The sequence below is a fragment of the Linderina pennispora genome (genome assembly GCF_002104995.1).
Source record: "Linderina pennispora strain ATCC 12442 chromosome Unknown DL89scaffold_7, whole genome shotgun sequence".
In the NCBI taxonomy this organism is placed as follows: Eukaryota; Fungi; Kickxellomycota; class Kickxellomycetes; order Kickxellales; family Kickxellaceae; genus Linderina; species Linderina pennispora.
The window spans coordinates 665,856-683,073 of NW_024468255.1; the positions used below are offsets into that span (position 1 = coordinate 665,856).

Sequence of the window (17,218 nt, forward strand, 5' to 3'; positions counted from 1 at the left end):
ACATGCAAATTTTTTTTCTGTGGCGGTGCTAATTCTACTCAGTTACGAAAAGTAAACACTATGTTCGGCTCTGCTAACACCTTTCCAATTTGAAAATGGACTCGACTACTCAATGGTCTGGTCTGTAAGCGATATATAGTAGCGGGCCGGTAATAGGCAGAGAAGCCTAGTGGCACGACTATGTGGCAAGTCTGTAGTGCAAAGGCATTAGCCCCGTTGACCACCAAATTTCTTTCTTCGTCCACTCGCGCGATGCAGTACTGAAAAAGATATTTCCTGGTGGGACGAGCCAGTACCTACGAAATGTTGCCTGATTCTGGGTTCACGCACCTGGATAGTGGCACAAAGGCTGTGTCTATCCCAGTAGCTGTACCGCTCCTTCCGAATAAAGAACCGGATAATCGTTCTGCGGGGACAGGCGACGAATAATACAGGCGGAGGGCCCGTAGTGTGCCAGAACCTGTCCACTCGGTGTAATGCGGTACAAGGCAGAAAAACCTTGTTTTAACACATGGGATGAATAGACATTGAGCGATATGGCGCTGCTGCGCCGGAAACCCACATGCGCTTTCAGGGCTGGCTTTTGCATGTATGCCCGCTAGCCCCGTGTCTGCTAGAGCCACCATGGCCAATGGCCTTGCTATTTACCTTCAGTATATTCAGACTGACATCATCGAAAACGAAAATATTTTCCTCAGTGGTCTGTGTAAAGTGGGCTGTTTTTGAACTGCTTGCCAGGGAGAAAGGGTTACACGCTAGCCTTCGCAACCCCTTTGCTATTTCCACTGCGGTGCGGCCATTGCTGGTACCGCGCCAGTTCTCCTCTGTGCTATCTAAACCCGTATGGCTTCAATGCACTCAGTGATCACAAGGCTGTAGAGTACCTTCGGCGTAAATGCCCGTTGGCAAACAGTTTCAATTGCCTGTGCTGATCTGTCTGCAACAACCATGTGGCATGAATGCTAAATTCAAGGACAGGTCCACGCCTGGCATAGGGTACGGACGTGGCTGGCACATAATTAAGCGGCGTGCTTCGGAAGACGCCGGGAATCGATTATACTCGGGAGAGGGGTAAATAGAAAGCTACCGTAAAATATTGTGTGGAAAGCACTGGTCCTCCCAATTCACACCTGCTCAGCTTCAGCAGTGGCATAGTCAGGTCCGGACTTGAGGTCACCACTGTAGTTGTCCTCCGCGTCGTCGGTCTTGTCAGTAACCCGGAATGACAGGTATACCATGAGCAGTGCCGACACATCGAGAAGGACCCAGTTGGTTATTAGTTGTTTCCGGTACTTGACGTTCTTTGCATCGAGTTGCCACGAGACAGCGGCACCCAGCGACTGCATCGACTTGTAGAATCCAGCATAGTGTGCTAGGCGCGAGGCATCGTTGGTGATAGTCCCCAGAAGCCAGTATGCCATGTTGTTCCATAGAGCGTCCTGAATACCCATGCACGCATACAGAATGCAGGGGCCGGCGGCCCGGGCGGTATCCTTGAAGTCAATAGCGCCTCCGGGGTAGTCGGTCGGGGTATTGCCGATCCTCCCATGGGTATACTTGTTCTGCATCTTGAGAGTTCCTCCCCACACCGCGTTGACCACAGCAAGAGTGATTAGAACTCCGTACAGAGCGCGCTTCTTGCGCGACAGCGACTGGCGATCCAAAAGGCGAGTGAAGGCACCTGAGGTGGCCATCTGAGCACCCCAGTACCAGATGTTGTTGAACCCCTTCGTACGAGTGGTGAACAGCGAGCCGTTGTATGGGCCAAACTGGTACGAGTAGTAGAAGTTGGAGCTGAACATCATCGGAATCAGAATGATCATCCACGGGTCGGCGAACAGCTTGAGGATAGCAATGGCATCAGACATGACATTCTCGACTTTCTTGATCTCAACGTGGCTCCCATCGGTACGGACAACCTTGGAAGGCGGAGCAAGAACCAGAGCACACAACGACCCACCAATTTCGATCGCCAAAAAGGCAGCATAGGCACCATCGGAGAGCGAGCCCTCATGGTTGTAGTTTGTTCCCAGCAAAATGACACCGCCGAGCACACCGCCTAGGTTGAAGATGACCCAGAAGATGGTGATGAACTTTCCTTTTTCCTTTTCGAGCGGATACGACATCATGATCATGCCTTGAGCAGTCCAGAAGATACCGGCGCCGAGACCAAGCATCGCGCCGGCCCAGATGGTGAACCATGACTTGCCAGTGTGGTTGATGTAGATGTAGGACCCAGAGTACAACGCATAGGTGAGCCCGCTGATGAACATGGTGAAGCGGACGCCGAATTTGTTAATGACGGCGCCGCCAAACAGACCAGAGAATATAAAGCAGACGTAGAGTGAGGTGTTGGCGTTGTTGCCAGCGTCCCGATCGACTTGACCGCCGCCGCCAGTACCGTTGAGGGCATTGAACATGCCTGGACACCCGAAGCAGATGAATCCCAGAATGACAACCTGCGTCCGGGCAGCAAAATACGGCAAGATGTTCTTCATATTGCCACCCAAAGAGAAAATTTGTTATGGAGTATAGGTAGTAGGAGAGGTGGAAAAGTATCTGGAGCTGAAAAAGATGAACAAGCAGGTACCGCTGCCACCCTTTGGGATGGGGAATATTGCTTGTCTTATAGCTGCAGACAATGAACATGGTTCTCGTGAGATGAACGGGGCTGCCAAACTTTGTGCCGCGCCTAATAATGAGCTAGATGTTGCCGGCTTATCACACAGGCTAGGCGTGGTAGCCGAACAACTGACCGGCTTAGGGGCATGATGCTTTGGCGGCGCTACAGGAAGAAGAGGTTTAATACGTGGGATATGTCAGCTGCTTATCTCCGCCTAATGTTGCACATATTCAACTATCCGCCAGCTAATGTAGGGAGTTCACGTCTGAGGGACCTAACAATGAGGGGGGGATCCCACCTACTTCGGCTGTGCGATTGTGCTGAGGCACACGCGGTCGGCATGTCGTATATTAAGCAGTTTTAGTTCCATACACGATGAGGCAAGCGGTACCCCCACTACACTAGGGCGGAAATTGCAGCTCCGCTTATCTTCGTAGAATACGCGGTCTATTGAGAGGAAACAATGGTGTGATTGATAAAACTGAACCCGGGCTCAATTGCTTGCGGTGAGCAGCTCCCGGAGACGGCTGTCCGCGTTGAAGCTCCCGATCTCAGTGATGTTCTGCATCGAGTACTTTTTAGAATCAGCCCAGTACGGCGGGGTCCACCGCCAGTCAGCCATCTCGCTGCTGCCGTCAAAAAACTTGAGAGACGAATGCCCCGATCCCTCCAGCAGTATTTCCTCGGTCAGACATGTCGGTGCGGCGAAGATTTTGGCCGAATGGGTCTCCTTGGCATCGCGGGTAAGCTCAGAGATATCGGCAATGATGGCGTGGTACTCATCAAATGATACGCAAGGCGACGAGGACAGCGGTTTGCCGCCCAGAATGCACTTCCACTGGCCCTTCGCCCACTCACGGCGCTTCATATCGTGCCCCTTGAAGGCCAGGTGCAGGTTGGCCAGGTGGAAGCGCGCTTGGACGGCCAGGTTGTGGTCGCGCTGGATAAGCGGAGTAAGACGGAGTAGGCGCAGTAGGGTATCTTCGGCGATCGGTGCGATCTCAGGCGAGCAGTACTTTTCGGGATCGGCAACCACCGTAGTAGCCCGGGCACCCTTGACTACCTGCGACGCCGAGGACAGGAATGTCGGGAAGGCAAGCTCGCGCAGAATACATCCTTTGGTCAGCAGCAGCACCGCCAGGTCGTCATAATAGAAAACATGCCGGTACGGGTTCTCGGGCGCGCGCTGGGTCGGCACGAGCTCAGCCATGTGGGCAATATCGCGGTCAACCTCGTCACGCAGCGCCACCAGCCGCTCACGCGGCATCTTTCCGTACAGCGTCCAGACATGGATGAGCTCCAGACCAGGCCGCTGCAGGAAACACTCTTGCAGTGCGAACTTGTGTGCCTTGCGCACTAGATATTTCTCGATTGGGATTGACTTCCCTGCCACCTTGCGCGTCAGCGACGGCACCGTCTTCATCAGGTTCTGCACCACCTTGAAAGTCGCACGCTGCTCGGGCGTCAGCTCCGCCGTATCGACAGGCGCGGTGCCCCCGCACTGAACCAGGTAATGCTCCCAGAGGCATGACGCGAGGCCGTACGTGTAGACGGCCTTGTTCCAGTTATTCTCAGTGCGCAGTGTGTTGAACCCCTGGGCGGCCTCGAGCCATCTTCCGAGCGCCATCAGACATAAAGACCGCTCCCAGTATCCGAGGTACTGCAGCTGGCGCCAGTCGCTATCACTGGGCGGGTCGTCTTTTACCACAGAACCTGGAGAGGGCGATTTCTCGTCAGGAACATCGCCAAGATTCATTTGGCTGAGCTCTTTGATCAGCACTGGAACAGTGTCGACAGCAGAGGCTGTCTCGGGGCTGGCGCTCTTTGACGCGCTGGTGCAAACACTGGCGATCAGACGGTCAAAGATTTTGATGGCTGCACCGAGCTCGGTATGGATTACGTGCGACCGTCCGTTGAAATACATAAAGATCAGGCTCTGCGGGTGCTGGGCAATGGACCGGTGGATCACTTTCTCGACCAGCGGCAGGTTCGGGTAGCCGAGGAACAGGTCGTAGCAGAACATCGTATGGTACATTTGCAGCATTATCGAGCAAAACTCGGACCTCAGGCCGTACCCACACGGGTGGATCTCTGTGCTGCTCTTGGAGGAAGAGGGGAGGCTGGGCGGCGGACTCATCAGCTCCGTAGTAGCAGGATCAGACCGCCAGCCAGCAGCAATGGCCAGCAGCTCCAGGCCCAGCTTGCGGTCGGCCGAGAAACCGACAAACTCGACAAAGCGCAGGAGACGCGCCGGTAGCATGCTCAGAATCAGGTTGAACACGCCCATTCCCAGGTATGTGCCGCTCACAAAATGATCATCAACCATGTTTCCCACTGCATACTCGGCCTGGATATACGAGTAACAGTCGCGGTATGTGGCATAGGCAGATTTTACGTGCCATCCCTCCTTCAGAAACGCCATGGCCCCGCCGCTGGTCCCGATGTTCAGCATGGCTCGCAGCAGATACGCCTCAGCATGGACAAGCTCGGCATGGCGCTGCAGGGGTGTCATGCCCCGGAGTGCATACCAGTCGGGCTTGCTGATGCCCACAGCCTGCGTGCCGGACTTCACAATACCAATCAGTGAGTCGGCGACGCCTGTGATCCCCGATACCCATGAGCGATGAGTTGGCCCGTCCAGCCTCTCCTCGAGCGCGCTATCAGCATCATTGAGCGATGCAGTTGTAGCGCTTTCCTCGGACTCGTACCCCATGCTGTCGAGATCGCCCAGCTTCTCGGCCAGCATCGCCGAGTCCAGTGACTTTGCATCCTTCACCTGGCGGCTGTCGGGGATCGATCCTGGCATCGACACCGACCCTTCGCGCATTTTGGAAACCTCCTTATTCTTCTTGCTGCGCAACGTGAGACGCGGCGAGTCAAAGTGGAAGCGGTGGTGGCGCTCGCTGTTCTTACGCGACAGTCCCTCTGACCCAGCCACAGATGTGCGGCTGGAGCTGTGACTGCTGCCATGATGCTTCCTGTGGCGATGGCCACCTGCAGAGCTGGGTGAGCCCGGTACACTTGGTGGTGACGTGCCACGGCTGCCCTCGCGTGAAGTCGACGCCGACAGTATTGCGCCGACGCCGCGTGGCTTGCGGAAGCGCGTGGCCAGATTAATAGTGTTGTTTGCTGCTGTCTGGGCATCGTGCATCGCCTCTTTGCTGAATGTCATCATGGCGCGCAGGTACTGGATGGCCGCGTGTCCCTCGGAAGCGTACAGCAGCGTATGGCGCTTGTGGTGGAGTAGTGTTTCAATGGCCTTGAAGTCGGAGTTGAGGAACAGGAACACTGCGCGCATCGCCAGATTCATTCCCTCCTGCAGCGGGTCATCGCTGCTGATGCCTGGAATCTGGTTGGCCCTAGGTGCGCTTGGTTGTGGTGTGGCGCTCGGATCGGGCGGCGTTGCCATGGCGAGGCTCTCGGACGCCTCAAAGAACTCCTCACTGTCGCTGCGGCCACTGCCTGATTGCGCTGTGGAAGCGTCTCCGAGGGAGTCTGGTGACGTGTGCGCGCTGTCATGGTGGCCCCTGTGCGCCGCACCGACTGATTCGCTGCTGCCCATGCCTGCTGCTGCCGTGTCGGGGCTCTGGTCTACTGTTTGAGACATAACACGTGGAGTGGCTGACTGCGAGTAACTGCTTGTATCCGTGGTTTCGGTGGTTGCGCGCGAAGGGCAAATTATGTGTTAATTTGGGAAACAGAAGTGCGTGAGAGAAGAGACAAGAAATGCGATAGTGCGGAAGAGAAAAGCCCGGAGTCGTAGGTGTGTAGCCGGAGGCGGAAATGGCCGGGTCGGCCTGCTTGATTAAGCACTCCCATCCGTTGCCTATGTTGATATCGATGTACGACACACCCTGTACGCTATCTGGCTTTATTTGCCTGGCTGATTGGAGAGTGCCAGGGCCAGCCACGGCTAATGAGCTTAATGCATTAAAGACAAGAAACATAAAGCTGGAGCCCTCTCGACACCAGGCCAAAGAAACACGCTGCCTAGGCCGAGTCCTCCTTGGGCGTGTACGCGATGGGGTTGAGGTGGCCGCATTGGCCACACGTACGCAGCTCGTCACTGGCCTTGTATGCATTGATGATGGGGACCAGGTCGGTGTTGAGGTCATTGCAGATAAACCACTTTTCGTGCACCACAGCATTGCACTGCTCGCAGTACCAGCGCAATGCCTCCTGCTGCCCGGGCCGCTTGCGCTCGATGACCAAGCCCACCGTGTCGGCGAACCGGTTGGGGCTGTGCGGCGTGTTGGCCGGCACCAGAACCATGCCACCCTCCTCGATGTACTGGTCTGTGATCTGGTGTGTCCCGGGATCCGCCATGCGCAGCAGCATCCGGCCCTTGATCTGGAAGAACCATTCCTCGGTAGGATTGATGTGGAAGTCCGTGCGCGAGTTCGGGCCGCCAACCACCATCACCATGGTGTCCTTGCCCTCTTGGAACACGTAGTTGCACACAGGCGGCTGTAGCCTGTGCATGTTCTCGTCGAGCCACGCGTTGAAGTTGAGCGGTATTGGCAGCATCGTTTAGCGATATAAATGGGTTGCGGAAAAAGACCACTGGAGAGTAAAGCAAAGGAGGAGAGAGCGGGCACTTGCATCCACGGCCCTGGGCATTGCTCTAGCTAACAGCGGCACTAGGAGACAATTAGTCATGCCGGCCCTCAATGCTACCAATGTCCGACTCGCCACTATCGATGTGTGTAATCGCCTGGCTGATTTCTACTGGTGATCAAGCGAGCTACTGTGCCAAGAGATTGCTTTTTGGCCTGGTACGAGCAGGCTGTGCAGCCTCTATTTGCTTTGCGTTATTTTTCCTCGTCCAATTTCAATTTCACTCCATTCCGATGGCCCTGGGAAAGCTTGTTCACATTGGCGTTGACCTTGTCCTGTTCTCGACCGCGCTGGCTGGCATCCGGCGATCCACCGGCTTCAAGTGAGTTCCAATACACCATGCCTGCAAGTTTCACTGCCAGCTTTAGCAGTCACTCAGACTGGTGCCTTCATGTAGGGTGAAGACCGAGGGCATTACCGACAGCGAGGATATGCGCGGGTATATCCAGAAGTATCTGAACCTGGGCGAGAAGACCCTGGACGTGGCCGCTGTTCAAATGAGCTCGTGGCCAAAGTACTTTACGCGCGAGCACTAGCGGCGCATGCATTCAGCGTTTCTCCCTGCTAAGGGTCTGTTCAACAATACATATGGACTCACAGGGAATATACCGCCTCTACAGCTGCACTGACGACACTACGCGTCCACACATCTACAGCTATGCCTGCAAACAAGTGTCTACTATACCAAATAGCCCAGAGTGCTGTTAAATGCCCGCATACTTGTCCTAATACAGAGTTTTCAGATGTTGCGAAGACTGTCCAGCAATTACGATTGTAGCCACCACCCTTCCACGTAGCAACCTCAGGACATAGCCTGCCAAGCTGAATGTATTAAAGTGGATGAGCACCTAGACTGTCAAACAATAGCAACAACTGCAGACTGTGACAGGCGGGCCCTTGCGTCCTCCATTTCCTCATCATTGGGGTACGTCAGATACATGCAACGGTACACCCACACATGCTTCAGCGCCAGACGGTTGCGGCCATCCAGGACACCACTGCGAGCAAGGACAACCAGTGCAGTGACATCCATCGCAATCTTCAGCACCTCAAGCGTCCCCTCATTGCCACGGAACATGACATCGTTGCGGAACGGGTACGCCTTGCTGCAAACAAGGGTCCTTAGCGCTGGGAACGGCGAGCCGTCTGGCGCACCCCTAGTGTCGTTGGCCTGGATGCGCACACCGAATTCTGATTTAATCTTGAGGTAGGTCAGTCGCGGGTAGGCGATGGGCTGGCCCGCATCGTCCTGCACCAGCATCATGCAGGCTTCGGGCTGCGTGCACTCAGTGACCAGCTCCTCCAGGGTCTCAGCACTGCGTCTGACCACTTGGATGGTGGACGACTTGATGGTCATATTGCCCAAGACCAGCTTGCGCAACGGGCAGTGGTCTAGTGGGAGTGAGAACCCGATGCCGTTGTACTCCGAGTTGTTCAGCACATCGACCATGCCTGCAGCAAGACTAGTGAACAGCGTCTTCATGAAAGTCGATGTCCCATGCTTGCTCATGATATGGATATTTCCAAGGGTAAACCCAGTTGCATTGGGGAATATGCGGTGGATCTCGTTGCCGAACCCGCTTGCACTGGTGTGCAGCTGCTTCCTGAGCGACGACGGCAGGGTTCGCGTATAAGAAATTCTGAGCTCGATTTCAACCACACTGGGGATGACGAGATTGCTGTACGGCTCTGTCTGCAGCACCTTCAGCGCATCGCCACTCAGCAGGTCCTCGCTGTACCAGTGCATGGTTACTTTCTTGATTTTGTCGCCGTTGCCGTTCCGCAGCGCGTAGTGAAGAAGGCTGGGTCTTTCAGCGGAGCAAACGGGGCACCGTCTAGGCTGCTTTTGTTTGAGGTTGCACCAAGATACCCTTCTGTGCAGCACACAGAACGCTGCCATCCTCCACCACCGACATACGGATATGATCGATTTCGCCATATACTGGCTATGCACGCCATTCGAAATCAGCATCGCATGCTCGATGATACGCTCGAGGATAAGGTTCGGCAGCTCCTGTGCTGGCGACAACATTTGCATAGGCTGAAGCATAGTATAGAGATGAGGATGCTACGGATCCCGGCAACAAGCCTCTCAATAAATACGTCATTTCGAACTATGCCACAAGAATGGGATTCAAGCATGCGCTGCTCTCCACTTGCGACGGGCGATAAATGATAAACTCTCTCTCCCAAACCCCCAAGCCCAGAAACCAGGCTTTTGACATATTGGATAATTGTATTAGACTACTACCTATGTCGAATTGGCTTGTATTCTCGACCACTTTGCCTGGCACTGATGTGGACTCTTAGTACCAAGCTTGGATGCAAAGTATGTCCAGTCTTTTCTGCCCTTTGCTGATCTGGCAAAGGCGACCAACTGCCGGGTCTCCTCGTTCGTCCACTGAATCGAAAAACCAGCAGACTTTAGGCTGTTGATAACCTTGCGAGTCATCCTTGTTGGAATGTCAAACTCAAGTGCGAGTTGCTTAGCTGTTGCCCCACCTTCAGATATCCGGATAGCAAGTTCGGCCTGGTCTAGCTGATTCAACCGCTCCTTATAGAGCGAATGGCTTGTTATAGCGCCTTCGACAACGTTCCAGAGCTGTCCGTACGGTATGTCAGGAAATCTCATTCTCACCGCAGGTAGTATGTCAGCGCAAGGAATCTTCCCGACAAGTTCATCCGTATTAGTCCGAATTTGCTCTCTCACTGGCTCCGAAAGCGGCTCACTGGCTGTGTGATTCATGTATCGACTAACAGCCTTTATCACCCTATTGGCCGACATGGTTGGTGACAGACGCAATGCGATATCAGAATAGCTCAACCCTTTGCTTCTCAGATCCACCACCTTGTTGAAAACATCATCTGTCCATTTGAATGTGCCAAACGCCAGCCTATGCATGTCGATGCAGTCGTCCTTTACGATCCACAGGTAATTTGACACCGCAGTGAAGTTCGGCAGCAGTGGTTTCGGGTAGTATTTGCTGATGAAGTCGCGCATCCGGTTGGCCAAGTCCCACGAGAATGTCTGATAGTTGTATACCCACTGTTGTTTTCCAACATCATATTTGTTGCTCTCCATGCACTCGAGCTCGTTAACACCAGCCGACCCTGCGACTGCTGACCAGTCAATTTTCAGCCCAGCCTCGTATTGCTGCTTTACCTTGTTTGACACACGGGCCACCAGACCATCATCCGGCTGAGAACTACGCTCGCACTGCATTATATATAAGTGCATCCTGCAGGCCTCAGCTGTGCGACCAATCTGCTCTGATACAGCGGCCCAATCAACACATCGGCTGCTTTGGTGAATTTTAACGAGCCGAATTAGCTCCTTGTCCATGTCTGCGGTCCAACCCCGGTTTTTCTTGCTGACCAGCACTGAGTCATCGACATCTACAAATAGCACGATGTATGTGAATGCTAAGCATACATACCACAAACAGACAACACGTCAATAATCCAGCGATGCGCATTTCCACGTACCCGAGTGTCTCAGCTTAGACAACATAGCTCTGCACTGAACTGGAAGTTTGGTGCCAATGATTCGCGCAGTTTTGCCTGGTGGAATGCGTGAGTCCTTGCAGCGACGCAGTGTAGCAAGCTCATCAGCCGTCCACTCAGTTGTAATCCTGGTATCGAGGCCGTAGCCCTTCCATGCATTTCTCATTTTTGATGGCAGTGCGTGCATCTCACGGCCGATCAGCTCCCAATCCTCGCCATGCTGTCGAACGAGTTGCTGCAGCCTGTTGAAGCCCTCGATGGAGATTTTTACGCTTAATCGTAAAAAGGCCATCGCTCTGGTGCAGGCGTCTTCCACGCTGACTCGTGATTTGTGTGGGAACGCCTCCTGTGTAATGCGCACAAACTCTTTGGCTGTGATATTGCCTGGCTGCTGCAGACGAATCTCCCTCAGCTTGGCGAGCTCGTCATTGGTAAACCTGTCGACTATATCCACTGGAGGTCGATTCACCCGACGAACCCGCTCACGGTACGATTGGCCGATTGTTTCTGGCGCCCACAAATCACCGAACTTGTTTCGGATCTGCCTCCAAGTCAAGCCAGCTTCGCGGTACCTGGTGATCTCGCTGAATCTCTCATCGGTCATTTCGAATTTGCGCATTATTTGACAGTGTTTTAAGCAATCCAACTTATCGACATTCATGTAGTTGCCAACGAGTTCCCAGTCCCTCGTGGTTGGGTTCCTAAAATGCTTGCGAACGAACCCCTGGAGCACCTCTGCCTCATTTTTGGTCCAGTCATCGTGTGTCGGGAACGATCGCCTTTTGATACCAGATGATGCGCCATCGAATCGCTTTAGACACTCGATCAGCGGCAGTCCAACCTGCTTAGATACCGCCGACCAGTTGATCCGGCCCTTCACATCGTCGTAATGCCCCTTAGCCGCCTCGGTAACTCTCTTTGACAACCCCCTCGCATTCTGTGCATCCTGGATTGCTTGCTGATGGATCTGCTTCAGTCGATCTTCTGACTCACGGTACCTTTTCACGAGCTGGAACCACGGAACGGACCCTTGACTCTCATAGTCGTGGATATCTTTAAGCAGCTCCTCAGTGCGAGTGAAAGACACCCGAACAGTTGATGAATATAGACGAAGTCGCACAGTGGAGATCAAACGGGAGCGTACAAGGTGAATAGACATATTAAGATGAAAGTGCAATGTGTTGTGTCTCGGGTACGATACACTTGGATAGACAGCCTCCTGCAACTGTCTAGAACACGTTTACTTTTCGAGCACCTTTCCACGACGTATATTGAACGTATGAAATATGCTGTATGAAAGAAGGAAGGAGGAATCACCAGGTGAAAGGGCAGGTGCCCGTCTAAGTAGTGGCGCCGGTCGCCCAGAATAGTATGGCCGGCCATTGTGGCCTAAAGGTCTTGATCCATGGGTTCCTAAGATCATAAGGATTTGGAACCACATCTCTCTCCGCTCAGCTTGGAGCCTTGGCTCGCGTAGTCAGGAACCGGCTTAATGCGCTCAGGATTCCTTTTCTCTGCGTAGGGTTGCACGTCTCTGCATAGGCCGCGATGATTGTCGGGTCTACGAAGTGTTTGATGGGTTCCCATGAGTCTTCATTATCTGATTGGCCCCGCCAGTGCACCTTGAACTGCCACTGCCTGTGGCGTTGGCGATGCCCGTGGATGTAATCGATCTCCTGGTGACCGTCTTGCGGTGCTGGGTCGTCCTCCAGATGGACTAAGTGTTTTGGTGGGACCCGCCGGGTTGGTGGTTCTGGCGCATCGTAGCCCTCTGCCTTGGTTAATTCGACTGCACCACTCGGGGTCACTTTATGGACAATGAATGGTCCTTCGAACTTGGGGGCTCCCTTGGGTGGTTGCGGCATGATGCGTGCCAAGACCTTGTCTCCGGGTCGGTATACTGCTAGCGGTCGCGAGTTGTCAAATGTCGTCTTCAGGCGCGCTTGGTACTCCGATAGGTTACGTGCGACTGTCGGGTGAATCACTGCATCTCTAAAATGAGCTAGCTGTTGGATAGTGAGTTCATCTGTCAGTTGGTTTTGTTGTCTCGTAAGAATGTGCGGGGATAGCAGGTCGCGGCCGAACATCGCCATTGCTGGAGTCATTCCAATAGCGCGGTGGAATCGGGCATTACATGCGTACTGGACCAGTGGCAAGTGGGCATCCCATTCGGTCATTGCGCTAAGGCCCATGGCTTGAAGACGTTCCTTGCAAATGCGAACTGCTCGTTCGGCTAATCCGTTCGCTGATGGGTTATATGGCGTTGTTCTCCTGTGCTCAATCCCTGTGGCCTGTGTTAGGAACTCGAGTGTTGCATTCACGAATTCACGACCATTGTCCGACTGTATGACTTTCGGGAAACCAAAGGATGAGCCTATGTGGATGAGTACTCTTGCTACTGATACCGCCGTCTTATCTGGTAGTGGATATAAGAACATGTACCGTGTGAATACATCCACTCCAACGAAAATGAAAGTATTGCCTGCCTCAGTTATCCGCATTGGGCCCGCAAGGTCAACGGCAATATGGTCCATCGGTCGCTTCGCTGTGACTGGTATCAGGGGCTGCGGCCTTGGGTTCTTTGCTGAGAATGCCTGACATATCTTACACCGGTCTGCTGTGTCCTTACACTCCTTCTCTAATGTAGGCCAATCGTAGCCATCGCCCCGTACTGCTGCAGCCATTGTTGCGCCTTTGAAGTGACCCAATGCGTGCGCCTGCCGTATGATCTCCTCGCGTAGTTCACGTGGTGGCATGGCAGTAATGGTGTCTGTCATCAGTGCTGTGACATCTGTTGATCCGAAACCATTCACTCCCCTGGTGGTCCCGTGGAGCTCCTCTAAGCATGGGACTGCCGTTAGTGATGTGACTGGTGCCAGCTGTTCGAAGAGTAGCTGTGCAATACGCATGCCCCGGTGGATGCGGAATGGCTGAGTTGTGGTATTGATCATAAGCACAATGATCTCACCACGGTATGATGAGTCCACTACTCCTGCTGCGATGTCTATGCCCTTTGAGGCTAGTCCGGATCGTGGAGCGATGCGGGTGTAGCAAGATGGGGGTATCTCCAGGAATAGACCCGTGGGTACCTTACAGCGTTGCAGTGGGGGAATGGTGGTATCCTGAGCTGCTGATATATCCCACCCAGCATCTCCAATATGCCGTCTCGTTGGTAATGCGATATCCGGGTATCTCTGGAAAGCACGCACTGTAAAGGCAGAGGATGTGTGTATCGCTGCTACCGTTGTGTTTGCGAAGAGGCGAGAGAGGGCATCCGGGAGTATGTTCAATATGCCGGCACGGTGCTCGAGCCTAAAATTAAACTCCTGCAGTATGGTATACCACCTGGCAAGCATGGGCGTAAGTTCGTGTTGCGAGTGTAACCATGTCAGTGCTGCGTGGTCAGTTATCGCAGTGAAATATCGGCCGTAAAGGAACTCACGAAAACGGGTAAGTGCAAACACAAGGCTCAGTAGCTCTCGCTGCGTGATGGGGTAACGCTGTTGGCTCGGGGACAATGCCTTGGCTTGGAAACTGATAAACCGCTTCTGTCCCGCTGGTGTTTGCTGGTATAGTACCGCCCCAATACCTCTGTCAGATGCGTCCGCTGCCACGAATAGTGGCCACTCGGGGTGAGGGTGGAACAAGGCTACCGACTGGGCAATAGCTTGTTTAACTATGGTCACAGTGTGCTTGTACTCAGGCGTAAGCGCTAGTTTATCTCTGCCTTTCCCTGTGCGCAGGTCGTCGAGTGGTGGCAGAAGTCGGTGCAAGAATGGTATATGCTCACGGATATAGTTGACAGTGCCCAAAAATGAACGTAGCTCTGTGCGCGTCGTTGGCAACGGCCAATCAAGTAACGCTTGAACACGGTTTGGGTCAGATTTGCGGCCGTCACCAGAGACTATGAAACCAAGAAGTTTGACCGACTGCTGGGCAAAATGACACTTGTCAATGTTCAGTGGTAGTAGTGCCGATGTGAGTAATGCTACCACCTGACGCACATGATCAATGTGAGATGTAAGGTCTGGTGAGAATATAACGATATCGTCAATATATGCACGTGCGAATGTGCATCTGCGCAATAACCGTGAAATGACGCGCTGAAATTGGGCTGGCAAGTTCTTTAACCCAAAAGGTGCTCGTGCGAATACATACTGCTCACCGGCCCAAGTGAACGCCGTTTTTGGCTGGTCAGCCTCAGCGACAGGGAAACGATGATATGCCTGTGTCAAGTCAAGGGTGGTGAACAATGTACTGCCTGCCAGATCTTGAAAGATCTCCTGTGGTGTGGGCAGTGGGAACACATCGTCACGTGTTAGCTGGTTCAATGCCCTGAAATCAACAACTCCACGTTTTCCCGTCAATCGCCCCTGCAGGTCCTTCTTCGGCACGAGGAACAGCATCGAGTTGGAGGTGCATCCGGGTGGTGCTTGGACAATGACCCTATCTGTTAACCATGCTGTCACCTGCGCATCACAAATTGCCGATTCGGCTGGTGCAAAGCGTGGCTGCCGTCGCTGGTTGTGTGGGTTGACAGTCGTCGGTATATGTACCACTGCATCAGGTAGTGGGCACGGTTGTGACCGATCGAACCTAGCATTGGCCTCCAGTTCATTAGCGAGTGCAGCTTTGACTTTGACAGCAGTCTCAGAGAGCGGCATCGGTTCTGGATCCGGAATGTCTGGTAATTCTGATGCTATCAGCGGGTGGTCGCCTCTGTCCTTTGTGACCGCCATCAGCTCCTGTAATCCATAGGTACTGATAACATCCCGGCTGATAATGACTGGTGGTGAGCAGGAGCCTGGTAGGACCTCGACCATGAGTGCGATGGTATGCTGAGTTGTCTGCAGTGTGATATTGGTAGTGCCGAGTCGTGGAACACTTGACTCGGCCACAGCCAAAACGATGGTGCCACTGGCTGGGGCAATCTCACAGGACAGCTCTTCCGCTAGTGCTCTCGTGATGCATGTATGTCGTGCGCCTGTGTCAAGTAAACCCTGTGTGTGGACCTGTGCTGAATGCCCTACTAGTGTGATGGGGATGATATATGGATCCAGCTTGGTTATAGTTGGCAATGGAGGTGTTACCCTATCCGCTGTAGCTACTTCAACATCAATCATGAACAGGTCGATGGAGTCGTCGTCGCTGGCATAGTCCACATAATCCTCCTGTGCCTCTGTATCGCCCACATCTGACTCGTTATCATCCAGGTCATCGCCAGAATCTGTCCGTAGAGTCTCGCTAGTGCTGATGTCCATGTGCTTTACATGTACATGCCTGGGTGTCGTCGGGTCATTGCGAGGTCGCTGGTTAGTGGTCCTGGTGCGATTGGGTGCATTTGGGCGGGGCGTCCTTGCTGCGGCACTCTGTTCTGGGGTCGGCATATGCTGGCCAATCCGACCTTGGTTTTGTTTGTACTGGGTCATATACGTGGACTGGTATGTGTGACGCTGCTTCCATTCCTGGCCAGCGCGTCCATGTCCAAGCATAAGAGCAAAGTCGGTCTCGGACTCCATGACAAACTTGTAGATCTGTGAGAGGTCCTGGGCATCAGCGGGTCGGGCATTCATAAAGTTGAGTGTTAGTCCACGTAGCTGCAATGGTAGGGCCTCCAAGAAGAGCTGAATGGTGCCTGGTTGCGAAGCACGGTATAATGCTGTCAGGCGCAGTTTCTCAAATTCATCAATGAAATCAGCGAATGGCTGGTAAATGTCCAATCGTAGCTGTCTGATGACCTCCTGTGCATATGTGGGTGTCAGCATTGTCGGGGATGTCTCTAGCAGTCGCAGTTTAGTATCATCCCATGAGCGTGCCGGGTTAGTCCGTAAGGCATCGAGGAACCTGCGCTGTGTCGTGGGTTTCAGGCCAACCAGAATGGCACGTGCGCCCCAGAACTGTAGCGGGTAGTTATTACTGAGCAGGATTGTCTCGATTTCCGTTAGGTAGTCAATGGGGTCGCTCACAAAGTTCCTATCAGTAGGTTTCATTGATGGCAACTTATCAGGCAATTTGCGACGGTTCGCATCAGGATCGAATGGGAGGACCTGGTTCAGGTCACCAACTGCAAAACCACCAAGGAGTGCACCTGTTGCCCGGAGTGGGGACTTGTGCTGACCAGTGGGTAGCGGGCTCGAAAATGGATTGGATCTGTCATCCATAATCACACCATCACTAAAGTGGGTTGGCTGGCTCGGGTGAAAAGGCGGGGCCTGGGCTGGGGTGTACCATGTATCCGGTTTGTTCCCAGCTTGTCCTGAAAATCCCTCAACACCACCCGAGTTCATACGGTCTGGGGATGCATAGTGCACAAAGTGCAGACGATGGGCCCCACGATGGTAATCTTGGTAGTTGACTTGGCGGTCACGCTGGTTGTTGCGGGAGGGAGTGCCACGTACATTGCTTGCAGCTTGATTGTCAGCAGCATCGTGCTTGTAGTTACGGACATCATCGGACTGTCCTCGGTTGCCGTTG

General features: G+C 53.6%; 6 protein-coding genes across 6 annotated transcripts; 1 reads left to right on the forward strand and 5 right to left on the reverse strand.

Moving 5' to 3' along the window:
* Positions 1-643: 643 nt before the first annotated feature.
* On the reverse strand, positions 644-2,529 carry DL89DRAFT_267832 (uncharacterized protein). Its single transcript, XM_040887680.1, has one exon. The coding sequence runs from the start codon at positions 2,496-2,498 to the stop codon at positions 1,125-1,127; it is 1,374 nt and encodes a 457-aa protein (XP_040743334.1). The 5' UTR covers positions 2,499-2,529; the 3' UTR covers positions 644-1,124.
* A 1,376-nt stretch (positions 2,530-3,905) lies between these two features.
* On the reverse strand, positions 3,906-5,921 carry DL89DRAFT_223795 (uncharacterized protein; the record flags this gene model as incomplete). The annotated part of the gene is made up of 5 exons (XM_040884657.1): positions 3,906-4,052; positions 4,107-4,321; positions 4,469-4,719; positions 4,786-5,163; positions 5,656-5,921. Coding segments are annotated over 5 exons (1,257 nt in total), but the record flags the coding sequence as incomplete, so codon positions are not given.
* Positions 5,922-6,421: 500 nt separating this feature from the next.
* On the reverse strand, positions 6,422-7,389 carry DL89DRAFT_164229 (3-hydroxyanthranilate 3,4-dioxygenase 2). Its single transcript, XM_040883708.1, has one exon. The coding sequence runs from the start codon at positions 7,148-7,150 to the stop codon at positions 6,614-6,616; it is 537 nt and encodes a 178-aa protein (XP_040743336.1). The 5' UTR covers positions 7,151-7,389; the 3' UTR covers positions 6,422-6,613.
* Positions 7,390-7,473: 84 nt separating this feature from the next.
* On the forward strand, positions 7,474-7,776 carry DL89DRAFT_293274 (DUF1748-domain-containing protein; the record flags this gene model as incomplete). The annotated part of the gene is made up of 2 exons (XM_040890374.1): positions 7,474-7,562; positions 7,638-7,776. 2 exons carry the CDS (start codon positions 7,474-7,476, stop codon positions 7,774-7,776), a joined length of 228 nt encoding a protein of 75 aa, XP_040743337.1.
* Positions 7,777-8,041: 265 nt separating this feature from the next.
* On the reverse strand, positions 8,042-9,291 carry DL89DRAFT_267835 (uncharacterized protein; the record flags this gene model as incomplete). Its single annotated transcript, XM_040887681.1, has 1 exon — positions 8,042-9,291. A coding segment is annotated over one exon (1,195 nt), but the record flags the coding sequence as incomplete, so codon positions are not given.
* A 200-nt stretch (positions 9,292-9,491) lies between these two features.
* Positions 9,492-11,785, reverse strand: DL89DRAFT_284166 (uncharacterized protein; the record flags this gene model as incomplete). Its single annotated transcript, XM_040889766.1, has 3 exons — positions 9,492-10,636; positions 10,727-11,725; positions 11,773-11,785. 3 exons carry the CDS (start codon positions 11,783-11,785, stop codon positions 9,492-9,494), a joined length of 2,157 nt encoding a protein of 718 aa, XP_040743339.1.
* Between the last annotated feature and the right edge of the window lie 5,433 nt (positions 11,786-17,218).

Bases quoted from the DNA above. Each gene is read 5' to 3' on its own strand.
- DL89DRAFT_164229 (XM_040883708.1), bottom strand. From the start codon at position 7,150: ATGCTGCCAATACCGCTCAACTTCAACGCGTGGCTCGACGAGAACATG.
- DL89DRAFT_267832 (XM_040887680.1), bottom strand. From the start codon at position 2,498: ATGAAGAACATCTTGCCGTATTTTGCTGCCCGGACGCAGGTTGTCATT.